General features: G+C 47.1%; 1 protein-coding gene across 3 annotated transcripts in view; it reads left to right on the top strand.

The window, feature by feature from the left end:
• ZFYVE28 (zinc finger FYVE-type containing 28) overlaps positions 1-17,224 on the top strand; it is a 163,635-nt gene that overhangs the window by 85,702 nt on the left and 60,709 nt on the right. For all 3 annotated transcript variants that reach the window (XM_073648967.1, XM_073648975.1, XM_073648982.1), the window contains exon 2: positions 9,031-9,171. In XM_073648967.1, coding sequence (XP_073505068.1) covers positions 9,031-9,171 — 141 coding nt within the window. The remainder of the gene's footprint in view (positions 1-9,030; positions 9,172-17,224) is intronic.

The raw sequence follows: 17,224 nt of genomic DNA on the forward strand, positions 1-17,224 counted from the left end.
AATGTGTCTTCAGTAAAATGGCGCCAGATAGCACTATGCACATGCTTGATCCAACGCCTCACTCCTGCCCCGGTCTCCGGCGAAGAGTATGTATCTCCGGCCATATGGTGGCAGCGGTGGGATCTGCGTGACACCCCCTCCAGCTCTTATCTTTGACGACTATGAAAGAAAATGCACAAAAAAATGTTATTTCATAAGGGACAATGACATTTTTGTCAGTTTGAGAAATATGCTCTCCCCTTGACCAATAATTTAGTTTTTTGGGGTTAAAACTAACAAAAACAGATATTATTAAAGTTTTTGAAATGTGGTGTTTTATTTTTTTTTTTAATCAGTTTCAAATGGTACAAAATAAATGCTCCGGAGGTCCCCTCCTCTGTGTGGGTACGGTAAGGCTTTGTTCACATACAGGATTTTTTTTTCTTATACTGCTTTTTACACTACCAGGAAAAGCTATGAGAAATCAGAAATCTCATGCACACTCTTGGTTATTATTTCCTGACTGAATTTGAGAGCCGCAGCTTCAGAAATGTCTCAGGCAATCATTTTTTAATGCCTCCAAATTCATCACTAATTATCTCAGAAATTGAGATAAATTAAGTTTGAAATCCAACAAATCTGTCCTGAGCCTCTCGGCCCCGTACAGGGGAGACGCAGTCTGGGCGCTGCCCTCCTCTCCACCCTACAAGTCACAGTGTAAAATATTCAGCAATGCAGCATAAATTATCCTTGATGATGTGAAGTACAATTGTGTCCTGTATGGTCCGCGCTCGACTTCGAAATTTGCACTTCTGTCAATTTCTGAATGATTTATTCCCGGCTACAATAGACTCTTTAGAGCCCTTAGAGGTGATGCAATGTGAATGGAACGATTTGGATTGTGCTTTGATTTCCTGTGTGTGGGATAAGTCATATTTCGTGAGGCCTATGAATTCTCCGATCCATACAGAAGTCTTCCCGGCTTCATGGAAAGTTGTTAAATTCCAAAAATATTTTACTAAATACACACACATCTAGGGAGTTGAACAAAAACCATATTCAGGGTCTATGTCTCAAGGTGGAAAAGAAAAACTGCTACGAAACAAAAAAAATGCTTGATTTTGTTGTCCCATTTTGTATTGAGAAGCTAGCTATTTCCTCCCTCACTATCCCAGGCTGATGGCTGTATTGATTTCTGTAATCTAAATGGGAGGAGAAGCTAGCTACTTCCTCCCTCACTAACCCAGGCTGACGGCTGTATTGATTTCTGTTCTTATCTGAATGGCAGGAGAAGCTAGCTACTTCCTCCCTCACTATCCCAGACTGACTGGTGTATTGATTTCTGTTCTTATCTGAATGGCAGGAGAAGCTAGCTACTTCCTCCCTCCCTATCCCAGGCTGACTGGTGTATTGATTTCTGTTCTTATCTGAATGGCAGGAGAAGCTAGCTACTTCCTCCCTCCCTATCCCAGGCTGACTGGTGTATTGATTTCTGTTCTTATCTGAATGGCAGGAGAAGCTAGCTACTTCCTCCCTCCCTATCCCAGGCTGACTGGTGTATTGATTTCTGTTCTTATCTGAATGGCAGGAGAAGCTAGCTACTTCCTCCCTCCCTATCCCAGGCTGATGGCTGTATTGATTTCTGTTCTTATCTCAATGGCAGGAGAAGCTAGCTACTTCCTCCCTCACTATCCCAGACTGACGGCTTTTTTGATTTCTGTTCTTATCTGAATGTCAGGAGAAGCTAACTGCTTCCTCCTTCATGCGTTCCAGACAAACGACGTAAGGGATTTCTATAGAAATCTGTCTGGTACACTAAGACTGTGTTCACATGCAGTGTTTTTACTGTGTTTCATTTTTTCCCTGCAGCCAAAACCTCATCTCTTGGCAGGAAAAACGTTGCACTCAAAACGCCTGTTTTCAGCGGTTTTGTTGTTTTTGTGTTTTTTGGGGTGTGGATTACATGTGTGCTTTGTCTGCTGTATGTGTTTTAAAGGGATTGTCCAGCCTTAGGCTACAAGTCTGCAGTCACTCTTTGACTGCAGACTTGTAAATCCTCATATCGCATGCACATTCTCCTGCATCGGGAGTAGGTGGATGCATGACCACAAGTATGTGATTTACATACATGCCGTCACATGCCAACTAGATGTGTGCAGCCTTGCTCAATGCAAGTGCATTGAATGAAGCTGGACACGTCTAGTCGGAATGTGGCCGGAAGTATGTAAATCTCATTCTTGCGTCCACATGTCCGCAGCTGCCGATACAGTGGTCAGCCAGGAATAGTGAGGGAGTAAGCAGCTAGCTTCTCCTGCCATTCAGATAAGAGCAGAAATCAATACAGCCATCAGTCTTGGATAGTGAAGGAGGAGGTAGCTAGCTTCTTCTCCCATTCTGATTACAGAAATCAATACAGCCGTCAGCCTGGGATAGTGAGGAAGGAAGTAGCTAGCTTCTCCTCCTATTCAGATAACAGAAATCAATACAGCTGTCATCCTGGGATAGTGAGGAAGGAAGTAGCTAGCTTCTTCTCCCATTCAGATTACAGAAATCAATACAGCCGTCAGCCTGGGATAGTGAGGAAGGAAGTAGCTAGCTTCTTCTCCCATTCAGATTACAGAAATCAATACAGCCGTCAGCCTGGGATAGTGAGGAAGGAAGTAGCTAGCTTCTCCTCCTATTCAGATAACAGAAATCAATACAGAGGTGAGCCTGGGATAGTGAGGAAGTAGCTAGCTTCTCCTCCCATTAAGATAAGAACAGAAGTCAATCTATCAGCCTGGGATAGTGAGGGAGGAAGTAGCTAGCTTCTCCATCCAGATTTTCACTATATTTGTTTATATTGAAATTCAGATGACAGCTAAAGCTAGCTACTTCCTTCCTCGCCATCTCAGGCTGATAGCTGTTAGTGTATACAAAATAAAAAATAAAAAAATCTGCACAAGTGCACTACAAGCTTAAATATCCTGGATGACTTGAAAAAGATTGTTGGCAGGATTTATATCTGCAGGTGCCTTGTTGGGTTGTTATTCTGTATTTTCTATTACTGTACGGCTCCTATGATTCTTTATGTGATGGCCTTTGTGGGATCACTTGATCACCAGGGTGCTCGGTTATGTTTTATCACATTGCTTGCACACATTTATGATATTCTTTTTATTGTTCTGCAGTTGAATTATCCGGATTTTTACTTTCAGGACGATCTTGAGCCTTTTTTTTTTTCTTCACATCTCCATAGATTTCGCAGAACTAATTAAACCTTTAATATATGACCCTCGCAGCCGATGTCTAGAAAATAAAGTTCTTGCCTGCTGAGGATGCACAGCACATGCAATACCCTGTACCATGGTCGTGTTTTATTGTGCAGCAGGAACACTTCAATTATTTTTAATATATGGCGGATGGTGAATTCCCAAGAAATCCTGTGTTATATTAAATTGTTGAGTAATCATATACGCATGTGATGACCTGCGCAGAGATGACTATACGTGCTGCCATCTTGTTTGCTCAGCAGATCCCCAAATACAGTTTATATCTCCAGTTACACATTACCTTATATCGGTTTAGGATATAATCATGTCCTTCTCAAACGGCGCTAGAGCACGGCATAACTGATAAAGGAGCAATCTTTTCTAGTCCTAGGATGTTGGCTCTGATGTAAGAAGACCATTCTCCCCACATGTGATGATATGAGAACTTCAGAAATTTACTTTTACTTTTTTTTTTCAGCTCAAAATCTTCAGAACATCAATTTTGCGCCCTCATCAGACAGTTCCATATAAATAGAAGCCATGGAAATGGTCAGGGGGCTCTAAACCCTAGCTATTGTGCACATGTAACAGTGCTGGCCTTGGAGCTTAACAAGGCTGGCCAAGTAGTACCTGGAATGGCGCCGGCCATGGTGCACTTGAAGCGGAGAACCTGGAATGGCGCCGGCCGTGGCGCACTTGAAGCGGAGAACCTGGAATGGCGCCGGCCGTGGCGTACTTGAAGCAGAGAACCTGGAATGGCGCCGGCCGTGGCGCATTTGGAGCAGAGAAACTGGAATGGTGCTGGCCGTGGCGCACTTGAAGCGGAGAACCTGGAATGGAGCCGGCCGTGGCGCACTTGGAGCGGAAAATCTGGAACGGAGCCAACCGTGGTGCACTTGGAGCGGAAAATCTGGAACAGAGCCGGCCGTGGCGCACTTGGAGCCGAGAACCTGGAATGTCACTGGCCGTGGTGCACTTGAAGCAGAGAACCTGGAATGGCGCCGGCCATGGTGCACTTGAAGCAGAGAACCTGGAATGGCGCTGGCCGTGGTGCACTTGGAGTACAGAACCTGGAATGGCGCCGGCCATGGTGCACTTGAAGCAGAGAACCTGGAATGGCGCCGGCCGTGGTGCACTTGAAGCAGAGAACCTGGAACGGAGAACCTGGACCCGAGCCGGTCATGGCGCACTTGGAGCGGAGAACCTGGACCCGAGCCGGTCATGGCGCACTTGGAGCCGAGAACCTGGACCCGAGCCGGTCATAGCGCACTTGGGGCGGAGAACTTAGAATGGAGCCAGCTGTGGTGCACTTGGAGCGGAGAACCTGGAAAGGAGCCAGTCGTGGTGCAACTGTGACAGAGGAATGGCACAACAATTTATCATTACCCCCTTTTAAAAGGGGTGTGCTCCCACGCCAACCTGGCACTGATTGGATGAAATTAGGCTGTGCAGAACCCCCAACCCCACACTGGTATGGTAACACTCAATTGTCAATTTATTCCTACATTTCCAGGAAAAATACCAGAAGAAAAATATACTGCAGAAGATTCTACTTTATGAAATAAATGAGCAATTATATATATTTTTTAACCTAAAAATTAAATGCTGTTCATCAAAATATATTTTTGCTAATTTTCCTCCGTTGATTTTTTTTATCAGTTTTCTTGGTCGTCCTCAGTGTTAGTTGTTAGTTTGGGTGGTTTTTCCGCTTTGATCGCTCTCTCTTGCCTTGTAACGAGACCTTTCTATGGGTCCTTGTGAAGACCCGGGGTCTTCCGTGGGCTTAAAACAGCATGGCAATACTTTATTGAACCACAAAGTGAACAATAAACACATAGAACAGTCCCAGCAAATGCCAAAGATGGTACAACATTACACAGTCTCACCCTTCCGCTGGCCCGCCTGGGATAGAACAGTCGCGACTTTGGAGACTTCTAGGGCCGACTAACTCAACCAGTGGCCCCTCGCTTCTGGCGGGCCCCCACAGAGAGAAGGTAGCGGCAAGCTTAGGAAGCTAGCAGTCCTTCGAGGTACAAGGTCAGGAGACCCAAGGGTTCAAATTTGGCCTCTCCGAGAGTTTCCATGGGGCCAGGCGACCGGTGGGTTCCTCCTGGCAACTACAAATGTCTCCATGCTGCTAGGCAACCGGTGGGTCCCTCCTAGCAACCCCTAACAACATATCCATGGGATAAGGTGACTTCTTCATCATCTCCTGGACTCACCAAAATGTATCCATGTCTCTCTGATGGTTAATTGAGCAGATCTGAATCTTTCCAGTCAGGGCCGGTACCCTTAGGCCAGAATAATATAGAATTCAAATCTGTGTCTTTTTGGTAATGCCATGCAAGCCATCTGCTGTCCTGGAGGATGTCTCTCATTCTCTGTCCAAAGTCTGTCTGAATCTCAAGACTCCCTCTGTCTCAGAAACACATGTCCCTTTGCTTTTCCGGGCTCAGACCCCTGAATGGCAGAACTGCTCTCACCCTCCTCCTCCAAAGCTTAGTGTGTATATCACATGTCAGAGGTAAAGGTGCACGGCTCTCCTATCGTTGTTTGAGATAATCTATTTACATAGTTGGTATCACAGGGGCTCTTGTAAATGCACATCATTGTTTCAGAATCAAAGAGCAGATCACATTCAGGGTTATACAAATAATAGTCTGTGTTAATCAACTAAAGAAGAACAGAGATTAAAGAGTCAACATAAAAGTAAAGGAATGCTGCTCTTGCCATCAGAAAGTATGTCTGGCATAATTAAGATTTTACTCTGTATCGTCACAGTCCGGTAAGGTGATATGACTGCCTCGGTCTCAGCCGTCAGTGTTGCTGTATGTAGTGAATACACATGCTCGTGTATTGTACTCTTGTGTTTGTTTCTGTCCTGAGGTGTTGTGTGTGTGCCCAGTGTCAGGTGGCTGCCGCGTCATAATAATGCGGTGTTGACATTTGTAGAGCGTTGTGTGTACTTTTTTTTTTTTTTTAATGCTAGACACGCTGCTCGGGTTACACATTAGTTTACGCTACTCTTCCCATACTCTCATTAGGAGAGGAGGATGTCTCATTGAGTTTAATACCAATAGTTAAAACCATAACCTGTAATAAAAAAAAAAAAATTATCTCCTTCTAGCCTTAAAGAGGACCTGTGACCAGCTTGTTCTCTTATCTTATTCTTGCTGCTTCCCTGAGTATTTTTTTTTTTTTAATCTAAATCCATTATACGGTTCCAGGGATGTGGGCTCTTTACTAATTGTTATGCTTTTAACTAAGGGGGAATGGCTTACTGAATCCTCTGGGGTGTGTTTTTAGGTTGGTACATAGTCTATTCTCGATAAGTAGATCAGGGTGCACACACAAGGTGTAGTCGCATCTCCGATCGGGAGATCAAGGCGCTGAAACAGGATTTTGTTCCATTTGGGATCATGAGATCAGTGTGCCCATACAGGGTCTAGTCCCATTTGAGATCAGAGTGCTGATACAGGGTCTGGTCCCATCTGGGGTCAGGAGCTCAGGTTTGCAGATACAGGGTCTAGTCCCATCTCTGATCAGAAGATCAGCGTGCCCATACAAGGTCTAGTCCCATCTGGGATCAACAGATTAGTGTGCTCGTATAGGGTCTAGTCCCATTTGAGATTAAGGTGCAGAAAAAGGGTGTGTTCCCATTTGTGAGCAGGAGTTCAGGCTGCAGATACAGGGTCTTGTCCCATCTGGGATCACGAGATCTGGGTGCAGATACGGGGTCTGGTCCCATCTAGGATCAGGAGATCAGGCTGTAGATACAGGGTCTGGTCCCATCTGCGATCAGGAGATCAGGCTGCAGATACAGGGTCTGGTTCCATCTGGGATCAAGAGATCAGGGTGCAGTTACAGGGTCTGGTTCCATCTGGGATCAGGAGATCTTGTTGCAGTTACTGGGTCTAGTCCACACGTGTCAAACTCTGGCCCACAGGGTGGTTATATTTTGCCCCCGACACCAGAACCGCCACCCCTATGTGGAGCCATTATTCTGTATGGAGGACTATGTGGGGCTCATTATATTGTCCAAGGGTGCAAATACAGGGTCTAGTCCCATCTGGGATCGGGAGCTCCGAATGCCCATACAGGGTGTAGTCCCATCTGAGATCAGGAGATCAGCGTGCCCATACAGGGTCTAGTCCCATCTGGGATCAGGAGATCAGCGTGCCCATACAGGGTCTAGTCCCATCTGAGATCAGGAGATCTGGATGCCCATACAGGGTCTAGTTCCATCTGGGATCAGGAGATCTGCGTGCCCATACAGGGTCTAGTTCCATCTGGGATCAGGAGATCAGCGTGCCCATACAGGGTCTAGTTCCATCTGGGATCAGGAGATCAGCGTGCCCATACAGGGTCTAGTCCCATCTGGGATCAGGAGATCAGCGTGCCCATACAGGGTCTAGTCCCATCTGGGATCAGGAGATCAGCGTGCCCATACAGGGTCTAGTTCCATCTGGGATCAGGAGATCAGCGTGCCCATACAGGGTCTAGTTCCATCTGGGATCAGGAGATCAGCGTGCCCATACAGGGTCTAGTTCCATCTGGGATCAGGAGATCAGCGTGCCCATACAGGGTCTAGTTCCATCTGGGATCAGGAGATCAGCGTGCCCATACAGGGTCTAGTTCCATCTGGGATCAGGAGATCAGCGTGCCCATACAGGGTCTAGTTCCATCTGGGATCAGGAGATCTGGATGCCCATACAGGGTCTAGTCCCATCTGGGATCAGAGATCAGCGTGCCCATACAGGGTCTAGTCCCATCTGGGATCAGGAGATCTGGATGCCCATGCAGGGTCTAGTCCCATCTGGAGATCTGTGTGTAGATACAAGATTCCATAATCCTAAAAAATGGGTTCTCATTGTGACTGTAGCAGCATGAGGTACACGCAGTCCTCCTTATGTCTGATTGATGTTTCGGCAGCTCTGAATTTCCAGCCTCGCCTCCCTTTCCCATGTAAGTTGAGGTCAGTGAATTTCTATTCTGTCCCCGGCAGTGAGAACAGCCGGCTCTGGCAGCCCTGATTTTATTACAAGAATGAGAGGCGATAGATGGAAGGTGGATTGTTTCTGCGGACGTAAATCACATTTATCGCTATGTTGTGGCAGCCAGGCTGAGCTACAAATAAATATAGCCGTACTTTACAAAAAAAAGCGCATCATGCAAAATATATTTTTTTAGTGAGAGAGCACAGAAAATCGAAGCTCATGATCCATTGTGCAGGTCCTCTCCACCGAGACTAACGTGCTGAGGTTCACAAGGACACTGGGGATAGAGATGGGTTACATTGAGTACCCTCACTAGCGAACATTAACCTTTCAATGCCTTTTTATATACAATATATGTATATTTATAAAAAGAAACAACCAGTCCTCATCCATTATGACAAATTTGAAACCATTCAAAAATAATTATTTGCTGGCAGATCTTGGAAGCAAGTTTGCACAATGCCTGTGACATGTATGCTGCTGCACAGGAGCGCAGTCTGCAGCCTCTCCTGTGCTTACACCTGTATTTGTGTATTTTAAGCATCCTGCTCCCAATCCATTTTTTTATACCTATTCCATTCTCTTGGTATCATCTGGCCCCTGCATATATAATGCCGTCACGGTATTTGTAGTCACTGGAGCTGATCGCTGTCGGGATTTGGGACTATTCTACTTCTTTCTTTTTTTTTAAATAATAACTTAAACTATAATTTTACAATAACCGATGATGAACTGGTATTGACAAGTTCATTCCTTTAAAAAAAAAAAAAAAAAAATTCTTATATTTTTTTGCCTTTTTCTAGAGGTCAGATCCGCAGCTTCTTGCTCAATTCTACTATGCAGATGAAGAACTCAACCAAGTGGCCGCTGAACTGGACAGCCTGGACGGACGGAAGGATCCTCAGAGGTGTACGCTGCTCGTGAACCAGTTTCGCTCATGTCAGGTGAGTTAGTAAATTAATGTTGGTTGTGCTTCTGTCATCCTTTGGTTTTGTGTTAATATGATGATCAGTAAAAAAATGAGATGGGTAAGTGGCAACCTAGCCCTTTACGGGTAAGCCCACATGGGAAAGAATATCTGTGGATTTTACCAGCGCAGGTAAAATCCACCGCAAATTACTCTACCAGTGGATGAGATTTTTTTTTAAAAAAAAAAAACTTTTGCAGACTTTTCCTAGTTGCAGTTGGACACTGGGTGCATTTGCAGGATATTCATTTCTTTTGCATTGATTTTTACAGCTTTCAATGTAGCGGGGGTGAATCTGCAGAGGAATCTGCTTGCACTTTTTTTCTGCAGATTCAATGTGCAGAAAAAAATCTGCTCCATGTGGACTTACCCTTACTGTTCATGCAAACACAGCGCTGTACATATAGATGTGCCTGATGCTGCAGCTTAGCCGAAATATGAGAACAGGCTGAACAGTACACAGCTACAGAACCAGGTACAGTCACATCCGATAGTACAGGGATGTGTCACTCCACAAAGTGCTGCAGCCTATTCCTTCCGGTAATTGGAGGTAGCGAGGGGGGTATTTGGGTGTGTGGCCCCCATCGATCATAAATTGATGGCTCATCCTAAAGATAGGTAATTAAAGATGCTGGACAGTCCCTTTCTGTTACATAGTAGGATGAAGTGATTAAATGGTTTCTAAGATTACATTAAAGTGAAAAATTCCAATAAGTTAGGGTAGCACCTGAAAATTTCTGCCCACATTGGTTGGGGTAGGGAAAGGGGTTTTGGGAGGTTGCCCTCCACCCCTGAGATGGCTCATCCTAAGGTTGCAGTCAATTTTAGTAGTACCATGCTTTTCTCCATCAATCGGGGCTCAGTCAGTGTCGTCATCTGCACCTTTGTGCTTATAAAACCAGCGATGAGGGCAAACTGCAGATATGTGCCAGCTGCCAGCGGTGGGGGCAACCTGCAGATTTTTACCAGTCTTGCAATTTTTTTAATCTTATCATACAACGTTTCATTGAAAATAATTTACCCTTAGAGGTTGCAAAAGACAACGGAAAATGCAAACTGCGTTAGCCAGATGCTGGAGAGCTCCCGGGGGCTTTATTATAAAGCTAATTAGAGTCTATAGATGTAAGTATTGCTTGTGTTGTGTTCCTAGTTAAATATGTGCACTGCCAAAAGAATACAGGCCAATAATGTGATAAACTGATGTTTTAGGAAAACACAAGTTTAAGCCATAAAAGAACGCTTTAGTTCCTGCCGAGCGAGATGCGCTTTCATCATTAACCCCCTGCCGCATCCGAGAAGGAGCCGCCGGTGGATCAGCTAATGGCTGACATCAGATGTGAGCAGAGTGTAGGACTGCATCAATGTCAATCATCAACACAACGGTGGCGGTGGATTGCTGCGCTCGATGCGATGAAGAAGAAGCAGATCAAAGCTGTGCGAAGCCTCCAGATACTTCTGCCCTTGGTCTGTGTAAGATCCGGGGCCTGTTTATGGTTAATGGAGACTTCTGGGCAAAAAAAAAAAAAAAAAGAATGGGTGCCCACCATTACAACCCTAGGCCCCGGACTATCCGACTGCCCTTTAACTCATAATGTGGAAAGGGTTAATCATCCCACCCAACACAAGGACACTTCATAGTTCATTGTGCAACTAATCCATTATTGCATATTTGTACGTTTGAACAGTTTTTAATTAAATACTTTTTGGTGTCTAATATACAGTCTCTCCTCCAGAAGGAAAACCACCATCTTTCTCATGCCACCTATAGTCAGTGTCTAACTTGACTTTGTCATGTCTATCATGGGTCAGTCTCAACAAATTGGTCAGGCCAGAGTGTTTTAGCCTCTTTGTTAAGTGGTCTCATCAACGAAAATTACTCCTAGATGCTGGCCACGAGGTGATTTTTTTCTTTCTAACTTTTTATCCACTGCCTGTTAACGGGTATAATCCATCTCTAGCAGCAAAGGCGCCAAGATGGATTACTGGAAGGGGAGTTAGGTCTTTGGCTCTCTACTGGAATTGGGGAGGGTCTCTGTTAGGAGGTGGAGCGACTATCTGTACGGGAGGTTGGGCTAATAGCTGACTCTGTATGGGCGGTTGGGCCAATCGTTGTCTCTGCGCGGGCGGTTGGGCAGCTCTCTGTACGGAAGATGGAGCAAATACTCTCTCTATACTGTAGGTTGGGCGAATCGTCTGTACGGGAGGTTGGGCGAATCGTCTGTGCGGGAGGTTGGGCGAATCGTCTGTGCGGGAGGTTGGGCGAATCGTCTGTGCGGGGGGTTGGGCGAATCGTCTGTGCGGGGGGTTGGGCGAATCGTCTGTGCGGGGGGTTGGGCGAATCGTCTGTGCGGGGGGTTGAGCCAATCGTCTGTGCGGGGGGTTGGGCCAATCGTCTGTGCGGGGGGTTGGGCCAATCGTCTGTGCGGGGGGTTGGGCCAATCGTCTGTGCGGGGGGTTGGGCCAATCGTCTGTGCGGGGGGTTGGGCCAATCGTCTGTGCGGGGGTTTGGGCGAATCGTCTGTGCGGGGGGTTGGGCGAATCGTCTGTGCGGGGGGTTGGGCCAATCGTCTGTGCGGGGGGTTGGGCCAATCGTTGTCTCTGCGCGGGCGGTGGGGCCAATCGTTGTCTCTGCGCGGGCGGTTGGGCCAATCGTTGTCTCTGCGCGGGCGGTTGGGCCAATCGTCTGTGCGGGGGGTTGGGCCAATCGTCTGTGCGGGGGGTTGGGCCAATCGTCTGTGCGGGGGGTTGGGCCAATCGTCTGTGCGGGGGGTTGGGCCAATCGTCTGTGCGGGGGGTTGGGCCAATCGTCTGTGCGGGGGGTTGGGCCAATCGTCTGTGCGGGGGGTTGGGCCAATCGTCTGTGCGTGGGGTTGGGCCAATCGTTGTCTCTGCGCGGGCGATGGGGCCAATCGTTGTCTCTGCGCGGGCGGTTGGGCCAATCGTTGTCTCTGCGCGGGCGGTTGGGCCAATCGTTGTCTCTGCGCGGGCGGTTGGGCCAATCGTTGTCTCTGCGCGGGCGGTTGGGCCAATCGTTGTCTCTGCGCGGGCGGTTGGGCCAATCGTTGTCTCTGCGCGGGCGGTTGGGCCAATCCTTGTCTCTGCGCGGGCGGTTGATGGAGCAAATCGTCGCTATACTGTAGGTGGGGCGGATTCTCTGTACGGGAGGTTGGGCGAATCGTCTGTGCGGGGGGTTGGGCCAATCGTCTGCGCGGGCGGTGGGGCCAATCGTTGTCCCTGCGCGGGCGGTGGGGCCAATCGTTGTCCCTGCGCGGGCGGTGGGGCCAATCGTTGTCCCTGCGCGGGCGGTGGGGCCAATCGTTGTCCCTGCGCGGGCGGTGGGGCCAATCGTTGTCTCTGCGCGGGCGGTGGGGCCAATCGTTGTCTCTGCGCGGGCGGTGGGGCCAATCGTTGTCTCTGCGCGGGCGGTGGGGCCAATCGTTGTCTCTGCGCGGGCGGTGGGGCCAATCGTTGTCTCTGCGCGGGCGGTTGATGGAGCAAATCGTCGCTATACTATAGGTGGGGCGGATTCTCTGTACGGGAGGTTGGGCGAATCGTCTGTACGGGAGGTTGGGCGAATCGTCTGTACGGGAGGTGGGGTGAATCGTTGTCTCTGAACCGGAGGTGGGGTGGTTCATTTTTTTCTTTGCTCTTGTTTTTGTGTCTGTCACATAGCATACAAGCATGACAGAGAAGTGGGCTTTCAGTTTAGGGAAGGCAAGTCATTGGGCAATCAGGTGTCGTGCATGCTGGCAGTGGAGGCAAAGGCTGTTCTAGCACCTATAGTTGTGGCAGAATACTGATGATGAGGAGGAATCTCTCATTTAAAAAAAAAAAAGTAGATGGCAAGTGAGAATCTGGACAGTTCCTGCATATATTACACTGGTATGTGCATCAAAAGCAGCTTTATCTTAAGGACGAGGTAATAAAAAGTGACACAGCTACTTAGATCTGAGATACACTTGGGAGGTATGGGGTTAATGACCATTTCCGCTCTACGACAAGTAGGAATACAGGGAAGTGTAATACGTACCTTATGGCTTATAGCGCAGCGTGGTATCTTGCTGGCAGCGCTCCGCTGTATCATGCTGCGCTCTGCTGTGTCCTGCTGCGCTATCAATGTATGAGCAGCGGTGGAACTTTCCATTCTCTTATCTGAGTGATTTTGCTCCTACCCAGTCATGGTTATTTATCGATGCCTTTCAGAACGGCAGATAATTAATTACTGTGATAATTGTCCGTTAATTAAACCGCAGCAACTATTTTTTTTTTTTTGCACCGCCTTCGTTGTTTAGTTTTTGCACCGTGATGCGCTTAGGTAATGTTCGCTTGTCATTGTGATTTGTAATGAGTGCTAATTACACGGGAACGTCTTTAGGCATGAAGTTTGCAGCGAGACTCTTCTCCGGGCCTAATGAGCTGTACAATGTGCTGCTGTCTCCCTGCAATGTGCGCTTCCTCCTGCAAACCCTGCAATGCTAATAAATCTCCTCCTCCTTCACCAGAGAGAGAGGAGATCCAGGGGACGGATCGCTAAATATACACGGAATTTGCATTTCTCCGAGCTGCACATGATAAATCTTTATATTGGTCAATAAATGCAGGAAATGGGGCTTCAGCCATCACCGCCGGTTTGATTTATTCTGCCCAAACTCCATCCTCTAAAAATTTACACACAAAAGATGGGTATTTGTAAAAAATTTCTGAACTCCTGTTTCTACTAGATTTATGGCACATGGCAGCCAGGAAATGAATGCAGATACAAGGCTGTAAAGCGATCGGATTGTTAGATTATTAATGCCATCTCTGGTGTTATGTCTCGCCTGGTGAGGTGGATCCTTGGAGCTTTTGGTCCGGATCAGCAGTTGTTGTACAGCATGGACAGATAAAGTTGATGCAGCAGGATGGGCAGAATGGTTGGACGGTAACTAGAGGAGGAGTACTGGGACCTTGGAGTTTGATGAAGCCGAGACCACTATGATGTTGATGAAGCAGGATGGCAACTGGAGGAGGAGTACTGGAACCTTGGATTTCAGTGAAGCCGATACCACTATGATGATGAAGCAGGATGGCGGATGGCAATTGGAGGAGTAGTACTGGAACCTTGAAGTTCGAAGAAGCCGAGACCACTATGACGTTGATGAAGCTGGATGGCAACTGGAGGAGGAGTACTGGAACCTTGGAGTTCAGTGAAGCCGATGCCACTATGATGATGAAGCAGGATGGCGGATGGCAACTGGAGGAGTAGTACTGGAACCTTGGAGTTCGATGAAGTCAAGACGACTATGACATTGATGAAGCTGGATGGCAACTGGAGGAGGGGTACTGGAACCTTGAAGTTCGAAGAAGCCGAAACCACTATGACGTTGATGAAGCAGGATGGCTGGATGGCAACTGGAGGAGGAGTACTGGAACCTTGGAGTTCAATGAAGCTGATACCACTATGACGTTGAAGCAGGATGGGCAGAATGGCTGGACGTCAACTGAAGGAGGAGTGCTGGAACCTTGGAGATCGATGAAGCTGAGAATAGAATAGAACAAGAGTAGACACAGTGGTGTGGCAGAGCTAAGTTCATCAGGAAGACTCCATGATCTAGCAGAACTGGGAATATCACTGCGTCCAATATTGAACTGGTCAGTAGCAGAGCCAGGAATATCACAAAGTCTAGAATTGCATTGACCAGCGTTAGAGTTGTGATAATCACAAGGCTCATGTACCACCACTTATATATTAGAGTAGGTTAGCTAATCAGTCTGAGTCATAACTGACCTTTAGAACAGCAGAGCCTAGCAATGTCCAGGAGGCTCAATGCACAGATGGCCAGCAGTGTATTTCAGAGCTGGGTATATCAAGGGGCTTGATGCCGAGTTAGCACAGTGAAGCTTTCTATGGTAGCGGCATGGATGATAACTACCTGAATACTCAGATGGCACCCTACTGCCTGAGCCATCATATAAAGGAGTGTGCTGTGTTACGATGGTAAAACCTACACTAAGAAGAGCAGAGAGAGGCGGATGAGGCAGGAGTAGGATGCAGAACCCAGCACTGGAGTCAGGACAGATAAAGAACACTTGGCTTATTACTCCAAAATAATTATGTATACAACAGCTTGCTTTGTTATAGGGTTCTCAGTAATGGAGGGCTACATAGGATCGTAACATGGCCAGGTAGCCAGACTTGAGTAATGTAGGATAATCCAATTTAGAGCCTGTTTCTTATGTTAGATAGTTGCATTTGGAGCTTTTCCAAACAATTACTTTAACATGAATGTCCTAATATGAACCCCACTTTTATTTATTTATTTTCTTCTGAGTCCGATTGCTTGCAGCCACCACTAGAGGGAGCCTGGGAGCTTGCTGCATACTGCTTTATCATTGAGTTCTATGTAAGGACCGTATGCAGTAACTGGAACTGCTCCCTCCAGTGGTAGCTTCAGATATCATCGGATTGGCGGGACTCTGTGCCAAGCGCTTCCTGGTGGCCGGAGGACAAACCGGCCCTCCAACGAAACACTGACAGACAGCGAATATCAAGAACAGCGTGAATTTTATCTACAGGTCTTCCAATATGGAGGCAATAATCTTGTTGCAAAACATGAACAGTAAAGCCATCCAAAGCTCCTTCTTCAACCCAGTAGAAAAATACGGTGCTCCTAGGCCTGAACCTGCACCACACTCTGATTTTGGCAGCCTCAACACCGTTCTCGGTGAGGCCCAAGTCTCTCTCACAGGCCGACCACGTATCTGGTACTTCAAAGCAGCCCACCTCCCTCTTGCCCAGGATGTGCCAGTCCTGGTTGCGGTCCCCTGCCTTCTGGATGTCTTCCATGGCTTATCTGTCTGTAGTTTTTCATTTTAAAATAACCGACACCAAACAGACCCCGTAATAATCAATGGGGTCCTCTGCTTCCTTTTGCCTAATTGGTGCGACGAATCGCTTATTTCGGTCATCTGTTACTAAAACAGAATATCCGAACGTGTGAACAGAGCCTGACACTTCGGCACAACTTGCCGATGTCCGCTATCCCCAATTTTTGCAGTCTACGCTCTGATGGCAAGCGCTCTCCTCCCCAGCCACTGACATAACCTATTACTTTCGCACCGTTGTTGCACCCTGCATTCTGGATCAAGGTCCGGCACTGGTTGTGGAGGAGCAAAACATTACTTTATCACAATAAATTTCCTATCCTGCAGTAAGGACATGTCCACTTTAACAATAGCCAACGTGGCCAGCACGACTAATGGAAAGGCGATCTCCATCAGTCCCATAGAAATGTTGCAGGAAGAGGAGACCTTGAAACCTTCCTCTTGGGATCAGTGGAGGTCTCAATGTTCGGACCCCCATGACCATTCACTTCTCTCCTATTTTGGGTAACGGCACTAAATATTCAATATGGAAATTGATCAGAAACTTCAGATTCCCCATTTCTTAGGCTCCATAAGTAATTTTGTTTTTTTCCCTGGCAACTTTAAGCTCCTGAGCCCCTGTGGAAAATCTTTACCAGACCCCATGTCATTTATAATATTTGTGCCTTCTTATTTGGCATGAATGCCCGATCAGATACAGTACCAGCACCCAGGCACAACAGCAACCTCTGCACCCGCCATCGCCCCGCAGCTCTTCTTCTTGGATTAGTGGCTTAGTATTTGCCACTTTGTTTTCGAGTAATCCATTCTAAACTTGTTAATTATTGCAAAAAGTAATAGAAGTTAATTCAGCACAAGTAATTACCCAATAAATGGGAAAACTCGCACCATTAATCCCATAACTGCTTATTTGACCAACGTCAAAGGCTATTCTGGCCCAGTTAATGGTGACTGCAGGCGGGTAGGCAGCAGATATCGTTCGGTTACCCATAATTACATGTTTAATTAGGCACTTGCAGTTTCTTGACCAGTCCTGATGGTGATTGGCAATTATTCCTGATAGCCTAGCTTTAGCAGTCACTGCACTTGTGTGCCGGGCAACCTGCTGTTGCCATCTATTGGTGGTGTATAACATTGGGCCTGCTGCTGCCATCTAGTGGTGGTGT

Source organism: Phyllobates terribilis, unplaced genomic scaffold, assembly GCF_046119375.1.
Source record: "Phyllobates terribilis strain yellow unplaced genomic scaffold, ASM4611937v1 Scaffold_1__5_contigs__length_1240528914, whole genome shotgun sequence".
In the NCBI taxonomy this organism is placed as follows: Eukaryota; Metazoa; Chordata; class Amphibia; order Anura; family Dendrobatidae; genus Phyllobates; species Phyllobates terribilis.